This window comes from Neofelis nebulosa, chromosome 8 (genome assembly GCF_028018385.1).
Source record: "Neofelis nebulosa isolate mNeoNeb1 chromosome 8, mNeoNeb1.pri, whole genome shotgun sequence".
NCBI lineage: Eukaryota > Metazoa > Chordata > Mammalia > Carnivora > Felidae > Neofelis > Neofelis nebulosa.
In genome coordinates, this window is record NC_080789.1 from 62901172 (window position 1) to 62920163 (window position 18992).

An 18992-nucleotide genomic window follows, 5' to 3' on the forward strand; every position below is an offset into this window, starting at 1 on the left:
CACAGCTGGTACCTGACCTTATTTCGTTCTGCTGTGCATGTTTTTTCTCTTATTCAGAAGTGATATCCTGTTTTCACCTCTACTTGTTGCTTCTGTGGAGTTTTACATGGTGGTTTCTCGGATGCAGGACATCTGGGGTGGTTATATTTGGGGGAAAAAAGGATAACCACTTTGGCCCCAAAGAAAAGGTTTCCCAAAAAAGAGTATGTAGAAAAGCCCCATTTTCTTTTTATTTAAATATCCTAAATATATCACGAAGGAACATACACTGCACTTTAATGGTAAAAAGATACAAGTTTATAACATCTTATAAAAACTACCATTTAAAAGTGATCTTGTTCATTTGATATTCCCCTCCCCCAATAGCAAAATAAGTATATTAAAAAAAAAAAAAAAGGGTGGGGGGGGGGAGGGAGGGAAGGTGGGAGGGAAAGAGGAAGAGTAGGAGGGATTGTTAAGATAAAAGCCCCAGGACTGCAGCAGAGGCAAAGAGCATCTGGGGAGAGGGTTAGAAGTTGTGGTGGGACCCCATGTCTCATTTAACCCTCCAATGTCAAGCCATGGGGCACAATCAGTAGCTAAGTGATGAAAGGCTGTAGGGGGGTGGACGGAGAAGAGATGGGTGCAGGGCAGGGCTAGTAGGGCCTGGTACAGTGGCCCACCTGGAACGGGTGCTACTCTCTTTCCCAGGTCCCCAAATTCCATGTCCTGGTCTCTGAGAGCCTGCCCTATCTCCCTTTCCCTTCACTCCACACGCACCTGAGGCATCTGTCCAGTGCTAGGCCCCACCAGCTAAGGAGGGCTGGGGTGTTGGGCCCAGGAGCCTCTGCAAGCGCTCTTAGGCTGTGGTTTCCCTGGGGTGTAAGTGGGGCTCCTGGACCCTCTGGGGGGGGGGGGGCTGAATCACTCCTTTTCACCTCTTTGCTCCTTTCTCCTCACACATCACTGGCCCCAGATCCTCAACACCTGGACAACTGAACGAACCACCTGCTCCTGAGTTTCCCCCACACCCAATCCTTGGCAGGGGTGCTTCCGGTACGGTTCTTCACACATCTGCTCACACATTCCCTCTCTCCCACCCACCCAGGCAAAAGGCTGAGGCTGTGGGGGGCCAGGGCACATTCTGACCTAAGCACACGTCCATACACGTAGGCGCATAGGTCACTCCTGGGACTCTAGCCACCCACACCCCAACTCTACACAGATTAGCTGCAAGTGACAGTGAACAAAGCCTCCTATTTTCAAAAGTGCTCATGGGACAACTGTTTTCTGAATGTAGCCTCCTTCTGAGAATACACTGCCAGATGTGAATGATCAACTCTGGCCCCAGCAGAGCCCTCTAACAGGAAAGGGGCTCACTCACACACAGGAAGATAACCTGCTTGCAGGGACAACAGGGCAGCTCCAAGGACCGAGGTCTAGGTTCTGGACCCTATCAAATGGAAGTGCCGACATAAAGCTAGAAGAGCACAGGTGGCAAACACATTCCCTAATGTCTCTCCCAAAGGATCTCAGGTGCCATCAGGGAAAATCTGAAAGGTGCCACACCTTTCTTTTTCCCTGGAATCCTCACATTTCAGAGGTATGGACGCCCCCCGCTTCACCCCCCCACCCCCCGCCCCGCCCCAATCTCCTCCTGATTAGGTAACAGCTAGGAATTTTCTGCTGCTGTTCCCTACATTTTGGAGGAAATGAAATCACACTTCCCGGAGTTGCCATCTCAGATCCCCACTGACACCTTGGTCAGGTTCACCAAGCATCCAGGATTATGCCATGATTACTCCCCCAACAGGTCAGGGCAGGCCACAGTGGGGGTCAATCAACCCCCTGAACCTTCCATAGCAGGAAAAGGGTTTCTTATTTCACTTTAGAAAATTCATGTTCACAAGCTCTGGCTTGGGTTAAACACCCTAACCAGCCTGTTAAATCAATCTAAAAAACTCCCTCCAAAACAAAGCCCTTCAGTCCCCCAAACTGAGTTCCTCAGCTCTTGCTGGGACCCCAAGCACCCTTCATGGTGGTGGTGGTGGGGGCTGCTTTATGTCATCCTCCCCTGAGTTGAGGGCCAGAAAAGGGTTTGGCTCAATAATATGCCATCTCCAAGCATACAACCACAAGCACACATGTGAATGAACACACTCATGCACACGTGCGCACGCACACACACACACACCCCTGATCACTTTTTTGGGGGCAGATAAGGTGGTGGTGTTGGGGCAGAGAGGAGCAAAGAATACAGTTAACAATAAAACCCACAAAAGGTTTCCTCCTCAGTCCTTTCTCTGCAGCACCTCCCTCCCCTGCATTCTTTGTCGGGTAGGGATGGCCATTAAGAAGGAAGTCAAGATCTTGTTCTTTGGGACCAAAAGCCACACCCCTATCTCCTTTACCTGAATACAGTGATAGGACTGGGCAGGGAAAGCAGCTCACACTGCTCAACAGTCATGTTAGGGGACACCAAACTCCTTTGTTTCTTGAACAGTTGTTGCCCAACTTGGGACTAGTCTCGGGTTGTTCCTAAGAGGGCACAAGGAGAGAGAGCCCACTTTGATATCCATGACTACCTGCTCGACACCTTTGTCTGGCTCAGGAGTCAATGGCAGCGAGGTAGCCACAAACCATGTCCAAGATGGAGTGCCCAAAAGGGGCACGGAAGGGCTTCATGGGCCACTCTCACCCAAGTTTCCTCCAAAAGGCACTTGAGCTGACCCCATTAGGTACCAGTGTGGCCTGGGCCATTACATCAGCCCTGGGCACAATTCTTGCTCTTTCCCGAAGGAAATCAGAGGTACCTGTCCACTCCGGTTGGACCCAGCCCTCGTCTGCTCCTCTCACCATTCTTCCTTCTGTCCCTACAGTGTATAAGGAGGCCAAAGTAAGCTCAGCTGCCATCCCTGATCCTACTCTCCTTCAAACAGGAGGTGAGGTGCAGGGCTGCAGAACACTGAGGATCAACTGCAACTAAAAACTCAGTTTTGGGGAGGGCTGGACCAGCCATAGTCCCTGCTTTGACCAGGGCTCTATGCCTCCATATTACCTTTATCCACAGTGTACCTGCTAAAATTGCTTTTGAATAAACAAAAACAAGAATAGAACAAACAAACAAATCCCTCTCCCCAATCCTTTCCATTTCAGCTGCCAGCTGGAGTCCAAGGTTGTGGGAGCCACACCAGTCTTGGTCCTGTACCTTGAGTCCCCACCTATAACCTCAGCCAAGGGTCCAGGGACTAGCTTCCCTACCCAGGAATGCTGTAGGAACTTCCCCGAGATACTCATAGTCTCAGATTATTTACAGAGCTGAGGCTCTGAGGCTGCTGTCCCCTGATGCACTCTTCTGGTCTCCTGGGTCCACTCCTCCAGGAGGGGGACAGGTACAGATGGGGTGGTGGTGGGACCATCAGACCAGAGGGGGTGCGCTCTTCGGTAAATTCTTCTGATCACTCCCACCACCCAGGACCCCTTGCGCCTATAGAGAAAACTGCCCGTCGGAAGTCTTGGACTGGCACCCTTGGCACATCCGTTTGTGTCTGAGTAATCGATCTGTCCGAGAAAAACACTGAGAAGAAAGGAAGGATTAAGTGCTTGAGAGGAGAAACTCAGCTACCTGTTGGCTAGTTGTCTTCCCCACACGGGAGGCACAGGTCCCATTCCATATGCCCTCAGCATGTACACAGAAGGCAGGAGCACACAGTGGTTAAGAACACAAGCTCTGAAGTCCGAATCCTGGCTCTACCAATTAGTAGCTGTGTAACCTTGGACATGGTATCTAACAGTACTTAATCGGTACATTCATCTGCAATGGGACTAAAAGTACCTACTCACAGAATGGCTGCTTTATTCATCCAATATTTATTGAATGTCTGTCTCAAGGCAGGTACAGTTCTTGGGGCTGAGGATAGAGTGGAGAACCAGAGGGGCAAATTCTCTGCCTCATGGAGTTTTTATTCTAGTATTTTGAGATTCAGTTTAAGAGGGTGGAGCAAAGCAACCAGGAAATGTTAGCTGTTATCATTTCTCATGTTTTGTTCTTGTCTTGTTTTGGTCCAAGCTCTTACATTCTCATCAGATCAGATATGACCCCGAGGGCAGAGATTGTATTTCTCCTTCCAAGAGCACCAGCTCCAAAGTTTGACTGAATCTTAGCTCTACCCTTGATCTGATGTATCCTTAGGAAACTTAACCTCTTTAAATCTCAATTTCCCCACATGTGACATGACAGGAACACAGCTAGTTTATGGAGTTAACATGAAGATTAAATAATCTATGTCAAATATGCTCTCACAGTGCCTGGCACAAAATAACTCAAGAAATGCTGCTATTGTTATTACAATTATTCTTATGGCCCCTCCCTACAATCAGCAGTAAGGCCAGAGAGATACACCTCCCACTGAGGTACTAACTCTCTCATGGCCAGGAATACTAGATGGTCCCTTGTCGGGCAGGGGATGGGAACTGGCCCTGGTTCTTGGTGAAGGCAAAATCCACGTGTGGGGTGGATGGATGACATGTGAGCTTACCTGATGACACCGTTCACACTGGTAGGGCTTTTCGCCACTGTGCACACGCTTGTGACGCTCCAGGTGGTATTTCTGGATGAAGCGCATATCACATATATCACACTCAAATGGCTTCTCACCTGGCCCAGGTGGAGAGAGAAATTAATATAAGGAGGTACACATGGCAGGGATTTCATTTCAGGTATTTTTCCAGAAATTTTAAATTTTAGCAATGTGCAGACACCTAATGGGAAAGGTCCTCAAAGCTGCTGTTCTCAGTGACACTAGATTGTAACAGAGCCATGTGATTTCTCTAGCTCACTCACTCACCTTCCTCCTCTATTTCTAATACCCAGCCTTTAAAACAAACCCAACAAGAGCTATACACACACACACAATACAAACCATAGACTATTCTCCTCAGAAAATACGAGCAAAAGACTTACCAGTATGAATTAGGATGTGCCTCTTGAGGTGGTAACTGCTCCTAAAGGCTCCAAAGCAGTGTTCACAAATAAAATTTTTGGGAATCTTTACTTGAAAAGAACCATTTTGTTCCACTACCACCACCTGGGGGCAACAATCAGGCATGTCATAAGGGTATCCCTCTGCCTCCTTTTTGCCTCCATTCTAATCTGGGTCAATTTCCAGTTGCCGGACAAAATAATCTCTCTGATGTTGTCATCTCCCACACTGCTTACTAAGAGACCCTCTGAGGAAGAAGGTGGGTGCGGGTAAGCTGTCTGCCCCCATCAAACTCAACACTCTGAATGTCTACCTGCCTCTTTGGCACAGGATCCCATGCTTCCCTGACCCTCTTTCCCTCACGAAGGATGTTCCAGAGAGGGCAGACATCAAATACCAAAGTGACCTATGGATGAAATCTGAGCGACACACTCACTGGCTATTAAGTGACGAAAACATCTAGGGAAAGTTTCAGGTTGAACCACAGAGGGAAGAAGAGGAGGATTACCCCATTACAAAACAGTACCAACTTGGGGATTACCCCATTACCTGCCTTTTTAACAGTCTTCTTTGAATGAGAGGCCTCAGCCAAGCTGTCATCATCTTTGCGACTACGGGACTTATCGCTGTCTTTTCGGTGGCCCTTTGAAAACAAATCAAATCTAAACTCACAGTCTATCTCAGAATACAAGATAGGAAACCAAACTTGTCTGCTTTCAGACAAGTTATAAATGAGAATAACGACCTGCCCCAAAGGTTTAGAGAAGGTACCCATCCATTTCCTCTGCAAGTACTATGGTGTTAAGGGTTGTAGGTATAGAAAAGACCTTCCTTAGCTCTCTAAAATACCCATATTCATTCATTCCCCAGCTGGATCCTTTTTTCCCCAGTTCCCTAAACAGAAGCACCGAGGAATCAAAACTCGACATCTCCTGGCAGAGAGCTTGGGCCACCCAATCCCCAGGTGCCACAACAGACTCAAATGCTGTACCTGACTCGAGCACCTCAGCACATCAGGGCTACCTGCCCGCTCTCCATTCTCGGCCTGCTTGCTGGCAATCTGGCTCAGCATCATCTTCTTGCTGGCTGCAGTGGGAACCAAACTCACACCTGCTAGGCCTTCACAAGCCAGGAGACTTGCCTAAGTTGAAAGGAGATGAGGTGTCAGGTCACCTGGCAGGGCAGGGCAAAAACACGCTGCCATCTTCTATAGAACTACCTTTTCCACCCAGCCACAAACAAAGTGCTTCTCTAGGGAGTGTCCCTCTTACTGCGAAACTCTGCTTCCTTCAAGAGTCCTCCCTAACTCACCTCACCAGGAACAAGTTACTTATTTTGTCATTTATCAGCATTTAGGTATACATCAAGTGAATAACCAGGTATTATCAACACTTTTGGCATTAATAGAGTGCTAGGTATAGCGTGTGGTGTGTCTGCGTGTTACTAGGTTTTCTAGGCCTTGTGAATGGGCATGAGTGTCTGCCCTGCTGACTCACTGAAAGGGGAGATTTCTAGCAGACCTTGCCTCCTTCCTCTCTCAACAGCAGATTCAGAGCCCACTTATGATTGGCAGACCTCACTGGTGCCACATATATATTCTATCAGGTTCTACAAACATGTTTATCAGTAAAATCAGGTCATTTCTCCCCTTGGATTTTAAACTCCCCATGTGTCGTCAATTGTAAGAGATATAAAAATTAAATCACTTGGAAGGATTTTAGGATTGAATTATCACTTTCTTTTGACTCCCACAGTCATTTAGCTGTGTGCATATCCATATATTTTCACATCCTCTGTTCTATATACACTTTAGACAATACTTAAACAAAGGATGATTAAGAAAATTTCCTTTTTATGGCTACCTTCTTCCAACTGACTTAGTCTAGCCAGCACTAGAGAATTTACTCTTTTTACTGAAGAAATACCTTTTTTTTGGGAGGGGGGGGTGGTGAGGAGGAAGAAACACTTCAAAAAAATAGTCGGTCAGCAAACTTCCACAAGTGACTTATTACAAAAATTCCTCTTAGAAATTCCTTTTAGGGGCACCTGGGTGGTTCAGTTGGTTGAGCATCCGACTTCAGCTCGGGTCATGATCTCACCAGTCCCAAGTTTGAGCCTCATATCAGGCTCTGTGCTGACAGTTCAGAGCCTGGAGCCTGTTTTGGATTGTGTCTCCTTCTCTCTCTCTGCCCCTCCCCAGCTTGTGCTCTTTCTCTCTCTCCAAAATAAATAAACATTAAAAAAAGAAAGAAAGAAAGAAATTCCTTTTAGTATATCCTAGGATCCCTTCTCTCTCCTTCAAGGGCTTTGGATAGAAAAGTCTACAGGTGAAAAGCTTAGCTCTGCCATTTACACTGTACAATCTTGGGCAAATTACTCTACCTCTTTGGGCCTCAGTTTCCTTAAATGCAAAATGTTTATGAGAGTATCTACTCTCACATGGTTGATGGGAATGAAACTAAGGTATAAATGTCTAGCAGGGCCCAGTTAGTGATTAGTGAAAGGCAGTGTTCTCAGAACAAGAGTGAACATGATGCTGTGAAGTGGGTTGCAAATAAAGAAAGAAGAAACTGAAGGGCTCCTAACCTGCATGGAAAGGAGGAAGCTATGCATGCAGCTGGAAGGAAGCCAATTATACTGTAATCAGGCTGCCATCCTGGTGAGACTGGTAGGGGAGGGTCCCTGGAAGAAAGCTGGGAGCAGCTCTGGGGGTGCCTGCACATGGCTTTGCTATCCAGACTTACAACAACCTATTACATCATCCTGTCTCTCCAATCCATCCTGTACCCTCACAGTGACAATTACTTTCTAAATACACTGACCTGACATCACTCTGCTACTTAACATTCTTCAGAGAGTTCCCATTCCTTACAGAATAAAGTCTAATTCCTTAGCAAGGCATAAAAAGCCCTGGGATTATACTCTTACTTCTCTAGGAAACAACTCCCTCACCCTAACTTTTCCCTCTAGCATTACCTATCCTATCCCCCTCACCCATTTGAATCTTTTCCTCCTTAACCAGCAAACCCTGTAGTACTCCTAATCTCATCGCATTCTCCCATGCCTCTAGGCCTCTGCCCATGCAGTTCTCCTTATCTGACTGCCCTGTTCTGCTTGTCTACCTAGGAAAATCCTCTGTATCCTTCAAGCTCCATCCGCTTTTTTCCATCCAGGCAGAGGTACCCTTCTCTCCTCTGCAGCGTACATACCTCTATTATTGCACGTTCCTTCAATCAACAGATTCATTGATTGCTAGCCAACCACCATGCAAGGTATTGTGAATATAAAGATAAATAATAGACTGTTTCTTCATTTCCCGCCCCCCGCCCCACCCCGACTAGCCTGGAAGCTTGCTGGGGACAGGGACAATCTTATTCATCTTTGTATCCCCAGCACAATGCCTTGCATGTAACAGGAGTTCAATTAATTCCTGTTGAAAAAAAAAAACAAATGAAGCATTCACCAGACTGTTCACTCCCTCATGCCCCTCAGCACTTAATGTACCAAGTGTAAGCTGAGTAGTTGTTTTGCAATGTCCCATCAGTGCCTGTGATGCAGAATAGCCTACCTCCTTCATTTGACTGGAAGCTCCCTGAAGGCAGGGGCTGTGGCCTGTCTCCTTTCCTTCCTCTAGATCTCCCCCTGGTGCTTAATACAGAGCTTGGCTCACTGGGTTGGTCAATATGTTGACTAGGACAGCATTCAAGAGTGAAACTGCAAACACGCTTCCCAGTGATCTTGAAGGAGGAGGATTCTATAGCTTTTTACCTGAGCCATGCTGATTTCTCACTTATGCAACCCAAAAGTTCAGGAGTTTCTCAATCCACCTTTCCTAAGACACTGTTGTTTGAAGAACTGTCACCAAATCACTGTAACAACTCCTTCATGTCCCTTCAGTCCTGCTGCCATATTGAATTGCCTTTGTCTTCAGACAGAGCTTAGTGTCCTCCAAGGGGAAGATGGGTGTTCCAAGAATCCCTGGACTCTGCCTGGATCCTGCCTATGGTCTGAAGAAAAAGCTTGCCAGTCTTGATTTTCCAACTGAATCCTCTCGTTGAAGTTCACGATCTGTTTCAGAAACCTGAAACCAGAAAGGAAATGGGGCTGTTAGGTGCAACATTCTCAGGACATACGACCTGTGGTAGGTTGAACTTTTTTTTTTTTTTTTTTTGCTGGGCGCTTTCCGTGAACCTCAGAAAGAGGACATTAGTCAAGCAGAGTTTTCTTTCTAGGTCAGGAGTAGAAACTGGTCTCCTGGGCAAAGAGGAGCTGCCAACAGGAGTAAAAGTAATTGGGGCCTCTCATAGAGGAGCCGCAACGGGCCAACTGCTTGGATTTGCCATCTTAGGAATAGAAGGGGGCGGAGGCCCCTCGGGGCTTTTGTGCCCAGTGGGCCGGCCCGCGAACCTCGCACTCTATTAAGGAGGCCAGAACTGGGGTAGAGGACAGCTCGAGGGCTATCGCTGGACGCTTGAGCGGCAGGCAGCAACCGGACTGGCAGTGCGCGCCGGGCCGGCCCACACGTGCACGTTCTCCGATTCCGCCCGAAGGTACGGAAACTCGCTGCGGAGGTGGAAGGCAGGCAGGCGGACGGACGCCGGCGCTGCGCGTTCCCTCCCTCCTCCTCCTCCAGCCTGCCAGCCAGCCACCCAGCCGCAGCGCCCCACCGCAAGAAGCCGGAGGAGAGCGCCGAGAAGCGCGCGAGGTGCGTGCTCGCGCCCGCGTCCCCGCCAAGCAAGCCCCCTCCGCCGGGCGGGCGACGCGGCCGGACTGGCGGGCCGGGGGGCGGTACGCGCGCGCGCGCGCGGCCCCTTCCCCTCTCCGGCCCCCTCCCTTCGCCACGCGCCCCTCCTCCCTTCCCCTCCCCCTTCCCGCGCGGCGCCCCACGGCCTGCGAGCTGCTGAGGCGCTGCCGCCGGCCCGGACGACGCTGCGCTCCCTGAGGCGTGCTTCTACCTGCCAGGCGCGGCCTCTCGCAGTCTCCCCCGCCGCGCGGCGCCTCCTCCAGGTCCCAGCGCACCGTGCCAACCCCGTGGCCGTCGCTGCCCTGCCGGGACCGAGGCAAGTTTACAAACACCAACCCGGGGCCCGTTTCCCCGGAAGTACTTCCCCCTCCCCCTCGTCCTCTTAGCCGAGCCGCAATATCCACTTCCGGGCTCGGAGCCTGGACCGGCGGGAGCAGCCAGAAAGGGGGTGAGGCTGAGGACGCTGGGAGGGGGTGCAGCTGGTGAGTGGGCGGTGCCGGCGCGCGGAAGGACGGGAAGAGGGAAGACCGGCTGTACGGCGCGTGCGCCATGGTACGGGCGCACCTCGGCGGCCATCTTGGCTGAGGGCAGGAACGAAGACAGTGAAGTGACGTTCTCCGGGAGCTGTTTGATGGGTTCTGCTAGGTGGGCTGGTTAAGTAGGGCTCCTTGAAAAAGCGCCATCAGTCTCCCTTCTTCGCGGACGTTTGCCGTGTCGCTTCTCAGCCTGGAGCCCCAAATAGAGCCTGAATAGTTTGTACCCAGCCTTTTCACATAACTCGGCCGAGATCCTCTTTATCTGAGCTTTCTATCAGGCCCAGCTCCGAGGTCCTCTTATCTGAGTTTTCTATCAGGCCCAGCTCGGCAGATTTGGGGGGCGCCCAGTCAGCTGGGAGAAGAGTTAACTTTGCACGGGTCTGCCGTGTACACACACCGCGCACCCCGAGGCCAGTCTTGTAACCTTATACCGCTTATTCCTTCATTCCAGACTTTCCAGCTTCTGACATTAGTCTCCTCGTCTGGAGGAAGAAGCCATAGGACTCCCCTCAGTAGACTAGTTCGTTAGAGACTTGGTGATGCAGGGTGGCCCCTGGGCCCGGCGTTAGGAAAATGGAAACTGGAGCCTGTCTTCAAAATCTCCCAACTTTAGCTATTCGGGAGAGGTCCCACTAAAGATGGACTATGTCAAGTGTACTTAATGGAAGGAAATGTCAATTTGATTTAGGTCCCAGCTTCTGCTGTAGGTGCCATCAGGTTGTGTGTTTAGAAGAATTAATTGAGATATCAAAAGAAAAAAAATTACGAAAGAAGAAAGGAATTCCCAACTATTTGTATAATACAGGTTTCATTTCCCTGAGCAATTCATGTTTTGAGCCACTGACCGCAAACCTTGGTGCTCTTAGACTTGTAAAATTGAGATAACATAGAGAAACGTCATCAGAAATGAGTCTTTAATTTAAAAAAAAATTAGCTCATATTTATTTTGGCAAGTCCACACACACAAAAGAATAAAAGGCAAAAAATGTTAAGTTTCCTCTTCTATCCTATGCTCCTGGAGATAGTCACTTTTATCAGTTTGGCAAATACACCTCCAGGCTTTTTTCTTTTTCTTTCTTTATAATTTTTAAAAATGTTTATTTATTTTTGAGACAGAGAGGGACAGATCATGAATGGGGAGGGGCAGAGAGAGAGGGAGACACAGAATTCGAAGCAGGTTCCAGGCTCTGAGCTGTCAGCACAGAACCCGACGCGGGGCTCGAACATATGGACAGTGAGATCATGACCTGAGCCAAAGTGGGACGCTTAACGGACTGAGCCACCCAGGCGCTCCAGGCTTTTTTCTATGTTCATACAAAACTTTTCTTTTTTTTTTTTTTTTTCATCCAGAGTATATTTATTGAGCACCTACAGTGCAAGACACAAGTGCTACATTGTAGACATCTAAGTTCTTTAACATTTTAACAGTTGTTGCATAAAATTGAAACTTATATTGGTACTTTGATTTGTCTAGACTCATCCTGATGAACATTTAGGTTAGTTCCATTATTTTGTTTTATAAACAGTGCCATAAGGAATATCTTTATATAGGTATCCTTCTGTGCTTATGGATTTGTAGATAGGATATGTGCATTTGAAATTTTAATTCTGTAAAATTGAATTTCAGTTTGTAACAATTTACATGCTCACTCAGAACCACGTGTGAATGTCTCCATTTCCTACAACATAGCAATACTGGATACTATGAATTTTCAGTGCAGTTGCCAGTTTGATAGATGAAAAATAGTAATTTCATCGTTTAAACTTGCATGTCACTAATATTGGAGTTGACAACTTCTGTTGCTTCTTTTCTAAGTTATATTAACTTTTTGCTTGTTATATGCATTTAAAATCCTTTCTCTTAGTTTTTCAGTTGTCTTTCAGCCCCCCCCCCTTTTTAGAGCAAGTTATGCTTTATGTGAAAATATTTGAAATCTCCTATCAAAAATAAGAATAAGACAGGAATGTTTACCATCAAAGCTAATATTGTACTGGAGCTCCTGGCCATTGAGAAGTCTCATTATTTTCATGTGGTATATTCATCTAGAAAGGGAATTAATTGACAAAATACTAAAACTAGTGAGCTTAGCAGCATGGCCAGATATGAGGTTAACAAACAAAAATTGTATATATCAAATATAAGAACAATAACATCATAAAAATGAAATAATCTCAGAGTAAGAATATTACATTTCTAAAAATTTTTTAATGTTTCTTTTTGAGAGAGGGAGACAGAGCATGAGTAGGGGAGGGGCAGAGAGAGAGGGAGAGACAGAATCTGAGGCAGGCTCCAGGCTCTGAGCTGTCAGCACAGAGCCAGACTCAGGGCTTGAACTCACAAACTGTGAGACCTGAGCCGAAGTCGGATGCTTGACCGACTGAGCCACCCAGGTGCCCCCAAGAATATTACATTTCTAGAAATAAATTTAACAGAAAACTACAAGTCATATACTAAGAAAACCAGACTATCTTAGTGAAAGACAAAAAGGTCTTAGTTAAATGAAGAGTTTTACCATGTCTGTGAATAGAAACGCTTGTGTAACGGCATAAGTTTTTGCCTTAGATTAAGTTAAGTTCTAATTAAAACAGGACTTTGCATGGAACTTAATCTGATTTTAAATTTTTGATGGAAAAGAATAATTGCAAAGAGAGCAAAAATTGTTTTGGAAAACATGGAGTGGGTAAAATAACGAGGGGGGGGGATAAAGCCATGCGTTATCTTTAACCACTTTAATGGTGTCTTTCTCTATACAGAATTTTAGAAGTTATCCATAGTCAAATCTGCCTGCGGCTTTTGGGTTTCTCTGATGCTATCTCAAGATTAAAAAAATATTTCCCTGTAGTTCCTTCTTTTTCTTTTCTTTTTTTAAATTTAGTCAGTTAACATGTAGTGCAATATTGGTTTCAGGAGTAGAACTCAGTGATTCATCATGTACATACAACACCCAGTGCCCATCGTAAAAAGTGCCCTCCTTAATACCTATCACCCATCTAGCCCATCCTCCACACACTTCCCTCTGTCAACCCTCAGTTTGTTCTCTATTGTTAAGAGTCTCTTTGGGGCACCTGGGTGGCTTACTTGGTTAAGCGTCCGACTTTGGCTCAGGTCATGATCTCTTGGTGTGTGGGTTCGAGCCCCACATTGGGCTCTGTGCTGACGGCTTGGAGCCTGCTTTGGATTCTGTATCTCCCTCTCTCTCTCTGCTCCTCCTCTACTTGTACTCTGTCTCTCTCTCAAAAATAAACAGTACAAAAAAAAGTCTCTCCCCATAGTTCCTTCTGACATTCTTATAGTTGTATATTTTCAGCTTTTGTCTTTCTCTCTGCTGCAATTTATTTTTGTGTATGGTAAGAGGTAGTTAGAAATGCCAGACCTAAAAGTAACCAATACTGTAGTGGGAGAGGTACTAGCCTAGAATTCAGAAAATCAGAGATCTAGGCTTGCTGTTGTGTCTCCTTTGTAATCTTGGACAAATTAACTCTGGACTGAGAGTCCTCATCTTGAAAGCTGGGGCGAATAAATAAATACCTTTCAGGCTAATTTCTGGCATTACTGCCAGGATCAAATGAGGTCATAGATGAGAACGCTTTGAGAAAGAAGAAAACCCTTTGCAAATTTTCTAAGTTATCATTAATACAGATTTTTGGTCTATGCAAATAAAATGTAAGTGGAATGCAGCATTGTTCCTCAGTATCAGGTAATAGTTGGTCTATTCATCCAAATGTTTATTGAGTGCCTTTGTGCAAGACCTTGGGGGAAGGGAGTGGAGAGTTGGGAAGATGAAAACTATCTTTTTTTTTTTTTTTTTTTTTTTTTTTGAGTGCCTGTTTTGTATTTAGTGCTTTCCTTAAAGATAAGGCCTTAACCCCCCAGGACTTTACAATCTAGAAGCAGAGAAATCACTGTACATATAAGGAGAATTGGTGCCTTTATGGATGTGGGTATTGAGTCCATGGGATTTGTTAGCAGGTGGACAGTACAGAGGTCGGTGTTGTCACTTTCTAACAATTAGCCTGGCAGAAAGTGCTTTAAGAAACTGCCCTGGTCTTTTTTGCCCACAGGCAGGCCTCCTCCTGCGTGACTTCCCTAACTTCTTTGGCGCTGCTCTTCGCTCAGGCCCACCCTATCAGTTATTCAAATAGTATCCTAACAGATTCCTGATTAGTCTTTTCCTGCACCAGCTCTTTATCACCTTTAAGACCTGAATGTTTTCCCTTTGAAGACTGCCCTGGGCCAATCTGAGCAGAATTAACCAGCCCTGCCTTTCCTTGTGAGCATTCCATTCTGTTGTGGCAAGTGAGCCTTTATTTTACCTGTTCACCTCCCTACCGGTCTGTCAGCTGGAGCTCACAGGGCAGACACAGCCCCCCAAGCAGATACTGAGTCAGTGTTTGCTGAACTAGCTGAGCCCGTTCCTCTCTCTGAGAGCCTTTTGGGTTGTGTAATAGAAATGAGCACTATATAGCTGGCTACCTTTGTGACCAGTTAGACCTTTTTAATGATAGTGGATCAAGGAGTTGGGAAACCATGTGATGTACTAAGGCCATTCTTGAGCCTGGTGATTTTTTATATTTTAGAGTTCTTACTGCCCCTTAAATTCCTTAATTTTTCTTGTTGATTAAAAATAACCTTTATTTTACGGGGCGCCTGGGTGGCTCAGTCGGTTGAGCGTCCAACTTTGGCTCAGGTCATGATCTCACGGTTCGTGGGTTCGAGCCCCGCATCGGGCTCTGTGCTGACAGCTCAGAGCCTGGATCCTGTTTCAGATTTCGTGTCTTCCTCTCTCTCTCTGCCCCTCCCCCACTCGTGCTCTGTCTTCCTCTGTCTCAGAAATAAATAAACGTTAAAAAAAAATAATAACCTTTATTTTAATTACACATGTAATATGAAGCTATCATATAAAGTTTTAAAAGTATAGGTGTATAAGAAAATCAAAATAGGGGCACCTGGGTGGCTCAGTCAGTTAAGCTTGTCTGCTCTTGATTTTGTCTCAGGTCATGATCACACGGTTCGTGAGATCGAGCCCCATGTCAGGCTCTGTGCTGACATTGTGGGAGCCTGCTTGGGATTCTCTCTCCCTCTCTCTCTGCCCCTCCTCCGTTGTGCATGCATGCTCTCTTGTCTCTCAAAATAACATGAAAAAAATTTAGAAAAGAAAATGAAAATAATCTATAATTCTAATATCCAGGAATAACTTATTAATATTTTGAAGGCTTTTTCCATCTTTTTAAAGTCTTTTAAAAATGCATGGGGAATGACTGCTAACAGGTATGGGGTTTCTCTTTGGGGTGATGAAAATGTTCTGGAATTAAAAAGTGTGAACGACGTACAACTTTGTGAATATCCTTAAAAAAAAAACAACAACCCACTGAATTGTACAATTTAAAAGGGTGAACTTCCTGGTATGTGAGTCCTATCTTTTTTAAAAAAATTTTTTTTAATGTTTATTTTATTATTTTTGAGACAGAGAGAGACAGAGCATGAACGGGGGAGGGGCAGAGAGAGAGGGAGACACAGAATCGGAAGCAGGCTCCAGGCTCTGAGCCATCAGCCCAGAGCCCGACGCGGGGCTCAAACTCACGGACCGCGAGATCGTGACCTGAGCCGAAGTCGGACGCTTAACCGACTGAGCCACCCAGGTGCCCCATGTGAGTCATATCTTAATAAAGCTGTTATTCTTCTAAAAATGTTTATAGATACATACAGTGTTGCCTTTTTCTGACCTGAGAGCAAGTTGCAGATATCATGCTCCTTTTCTGCTAAATGTTTCCGCATATGTAAGAATATTCTCTTACATAACCACAATACAGTGATCAAATTCAGGAAATTTAACACTGACCGAATACTAATATTTATGATGCCATGCACAGTTAGTTTCCACCAGTTGTTCCAATAATGGTCTTTGTGGCAGGTTTTTTCTTCCTTATCCAGGAGCCGATTTAAGTTCACACATTCCTTTTTAATTTTTTTTTTTTTTTTTTTGAGAGAGAGAGAGTAGGATTGGGGGAAGAGCAGAGAGAGAGAGAGAGAGAGAGAGAGAGAGAGAGAGAATCCCAAGCAGGCTCGGAGCTCTGTGCTAAGCCTGACATGGCCCTTGATCTCATGACCAAGAGATCATGACCTGAACTGAAATCAGGAGTCAGACACTTAACCGCTTAACCGACTGAGCCACCCAGGTGCCCCTCAAACATTCCTTTTGATTGTAATGTCTCTATTTCTGGAACATTTCCTCAATATTTCTTTGATTTTCACGATGTTGACATTTTTGAAAATAACAAGTTACTGGGGTGCTTGGGTGGCTCAGTCAGTTAAGCGTCTGACTTGGGCTCAGGTCATGATCTCACAGTTCGTGAGTTCAAGCCCTATGTCAGACTCTGTACTGACAGCTCAGAGCCTGGAGCCTGCTTCAGATTCTGTGTCTCCCTCTCTCTCTGCCCCTCCCCTACTCATGTTCTGTCTCTCTCAAAAATAAAAACATGAAAAAAAAAGAGAAAATAACAAGTTAGTTATTTTGTAGAATTACACTCAATTTAGATATGCCTGTTAAATTCAGGTTATGCATTTTTGGCAGAAATGTGACATGAGTGATGTTGAGTGCTTCTCAATGCCTCACATCAGAAGGGCTGGTATGTCAGTCTGTCCCATTATTGGTGATGTTGCCTTGAATCTTGGGTAAGGTGGTCCACCAGGTTTCTCCACTAGAAAGTCACCATTTTCCCCTTAAAGTGTTTTTTTTTTTTTTAAGGAAAGGAATTTTGCAACATAGCCCATAGGAAAAAAATGAAGCTTTATCCAGGTTTTACTGTGATGCTGATGTTTTTGAATGAGAGAAAGATGTGACAATATTTGAGGATTAAATGAAAAAGAAAAAAAAATCAGTCGAGGATGAGGAGGCAGGAGATCAGTCAGAATCTAGATTTGAGTAACCAGTGGAAGATGGTTGCCATTCATCAAACCAGGACACCTAAGAAGAGCGTATTTGAGAGGGCTGATGTTGAGTTCAGTTTTGGAGCTACTGAGTATGAAGTGCCCATGAGACTTCTAAGTTGGGCAGGCGGCTTCCTGGACGTGGACTCAGGAGAGAGGTCTGGAATGGAGGAGCTACCAGGAGGTAGCCCAAAGCACAGATGCAGTTGTCTAGGGAGTGGTGCTGATTACAGGTAAAAGAAGTATTGGGACAGAGCCCTGAGGGACTCCAGCATTTCAGGGAGGGCCAGGGGGAGGTGAAAATGCAAAAGGAACTGAGAAACAGTTGGTGGTAATCCAATGGAGCCAGTGAAAGAAAATGTTGCTCGGATAAGGGTGATATGTGCCCATTGGATTTGGAAGTTCTTGGTGGCTTTGAAGGTGGAAGCTACGTGGTGGGCTGAGGAAAGCGTGAGAGGAGAGAAAATGAAGATGGAGTGGGGACAGCCCTTTTAGGAAGGTAGGGGGCAGCTGGAGTGGGAATGTGTGAGGTTTAAACTGTTTATTTATTTTTTAATGTTTATTTTTGAGATAGCACGAGTGGGGGAGGGGCAGAGAGAGAGGGAGACACAGAATCCGAAGCAGGCTCCAGGCTCCGAGCTGTCAGCACAGGGCCTGACGCGGGGCTTGAACCCATGAACTATGCGATCATGACCTGAGCCAAAGTCAGACACTTAACCCACTGAGCCACCCAGGCGCCCCTTGGTTTAAGCTATTTAAAATGCTGTGAGAAAGAAGTAGTAGGAAGGAGAGTTGAAGAAGTGAGGGGATAACCGAGAGGGTATCCTTGAGGGAAAAGGAGAGGAAGCGTTTAGACCAGTGGTTTCAACTTGGATATCTATAGGGCCAGGCAGGTAATGTAGATGAGTGAGGTGGGCTGGTGTGGACTGAGGTGAAACAGAATGCAAAATTTTAAGGGCCTATGTCTCATGACCTTGTGATGAGAGATTACATCTTCACCCATCGCCGTGAGCTTTGCAGCACCCCCCTGTGAGAGGAACATACATCCTCACCCCGCTGCCCTGGGGTTTGCCTTGGTCAATGGGATATGAGCGGATGTGCCATATGCCAGGTATGAGCAGAATTTTTAAGAGTCGTTGCGTGGTTTTCTCTGCCTTTTGTTCCTTTCCTTCTGCCATGAGAACATCGTGTCCCAGATAGGGGCTGTTCCTTCAGCCTGGGTCATGGAATAAAGGCACGTGGGTCAGGACTAGAGCCAACCCCACCACCAATGTAAACCATGAAAGAGAAATAAACTTCTGTTGTTGCAAGCCCGTGGGATTTTGAAGCCGTTAGTTACCACAGCAAAATTGACTAATGCAGATGTTCAACTAAAATGAAACCATTCTAAGATATCATATTGTACTCAAATTAAAAAGATTCAGAAGTTTGATAGGTATACTCTGCCACCGAGGCCAAGATCACGGGCACTTTCGTATACTGGTACCCTCCGGAAGTTGGCAATCCTTATCAAAATAACAAATGCAGATGGCTGTAATAAAAGAGATAATAGGGGCACCTGGGTGGCTCAGTCAGTTGGGCGTCCGACTTCGGCTCAGGTCATGGTCTCGTGGTTCACGAGTTCAAGCCCCGCATCAGGATCTGTGCTGACAGCTCAGAGTCTGAAGCCTGTTTCAGATTCTGTGTCTCCCTCTCTCTCTCTGCCCCTCCCCCACTCACCCTGTGTCTCTCTGTCTCTGAGAAATGAATAAACCTTAAAAAAAATTTTTTTTTAAAAAATAAAAATAAAAAATAAAAAATAAATAAAAGAGATAATAGTAAGT

The 18992-nt window shown here is 46.1% G+C and overlaps 1 protein-coding gene across 2 annotated transcripts; it reads right to left on the reverse strand.

Moving 5' to 3' along the window:
* Positions 1-208: 208 nt before the first annotated feature.
* On the reverse strand, positions 209-10158 carry ZNF740 (zinc finger protein 740). Of its 2 annotated transcripts, none has more exons than XM_058742648.1 (7): positions 9917-10158; positions 8530-9042; positions 5953-6102; positions 5515-5604; positions 4943-5066; positions 4518-4636; positions 209-3556 (listed from the first exon to the last, which is right to left on the reverse strand). In XM_058742648.1, exons 2-7 carry the CDS (start codon positions 8536-8538, stop codon positions 3467-3469), a joined length of 582 nt encoding a protein of 193 aa, XP_058598631.1. In that variant the 5' UTR covers positions 8539-9042; positions 9917-10158; the 3' UTR covers positions 209-3466. The 2 variants fall into 2 exon arrangements, with proteins under 2 accessions (XP_058598631.1, XP_058598630.1); XM_058742647.1 differs by having other exon boundaries at positions 8730-9042; positions 9917-10155.
* Between the last annotated feature and the right edge of the window lie 8834 nt (positions 10159-18992).

Bases quoted from the DNA above. Each gene is read 5' to 3' on its own strand.
- ZNF740 (XM_058742648.1), bottom strand. The intron at 5,605-5,952 runs GTACAGCATTTG...TTGTTTTCAAAG, and splicing joins TGCTGAGGTGCTCGAGTCAG to GGCCACCGAAAAGACAGCGA. The intron at 3,557-4,517 runs GTAAGCTCACAT...CTTTCTTCTCAG, and splicing joins AGTGTGAACGGTGTCATCAG to TGTTTTTCTCGGACAGATCG.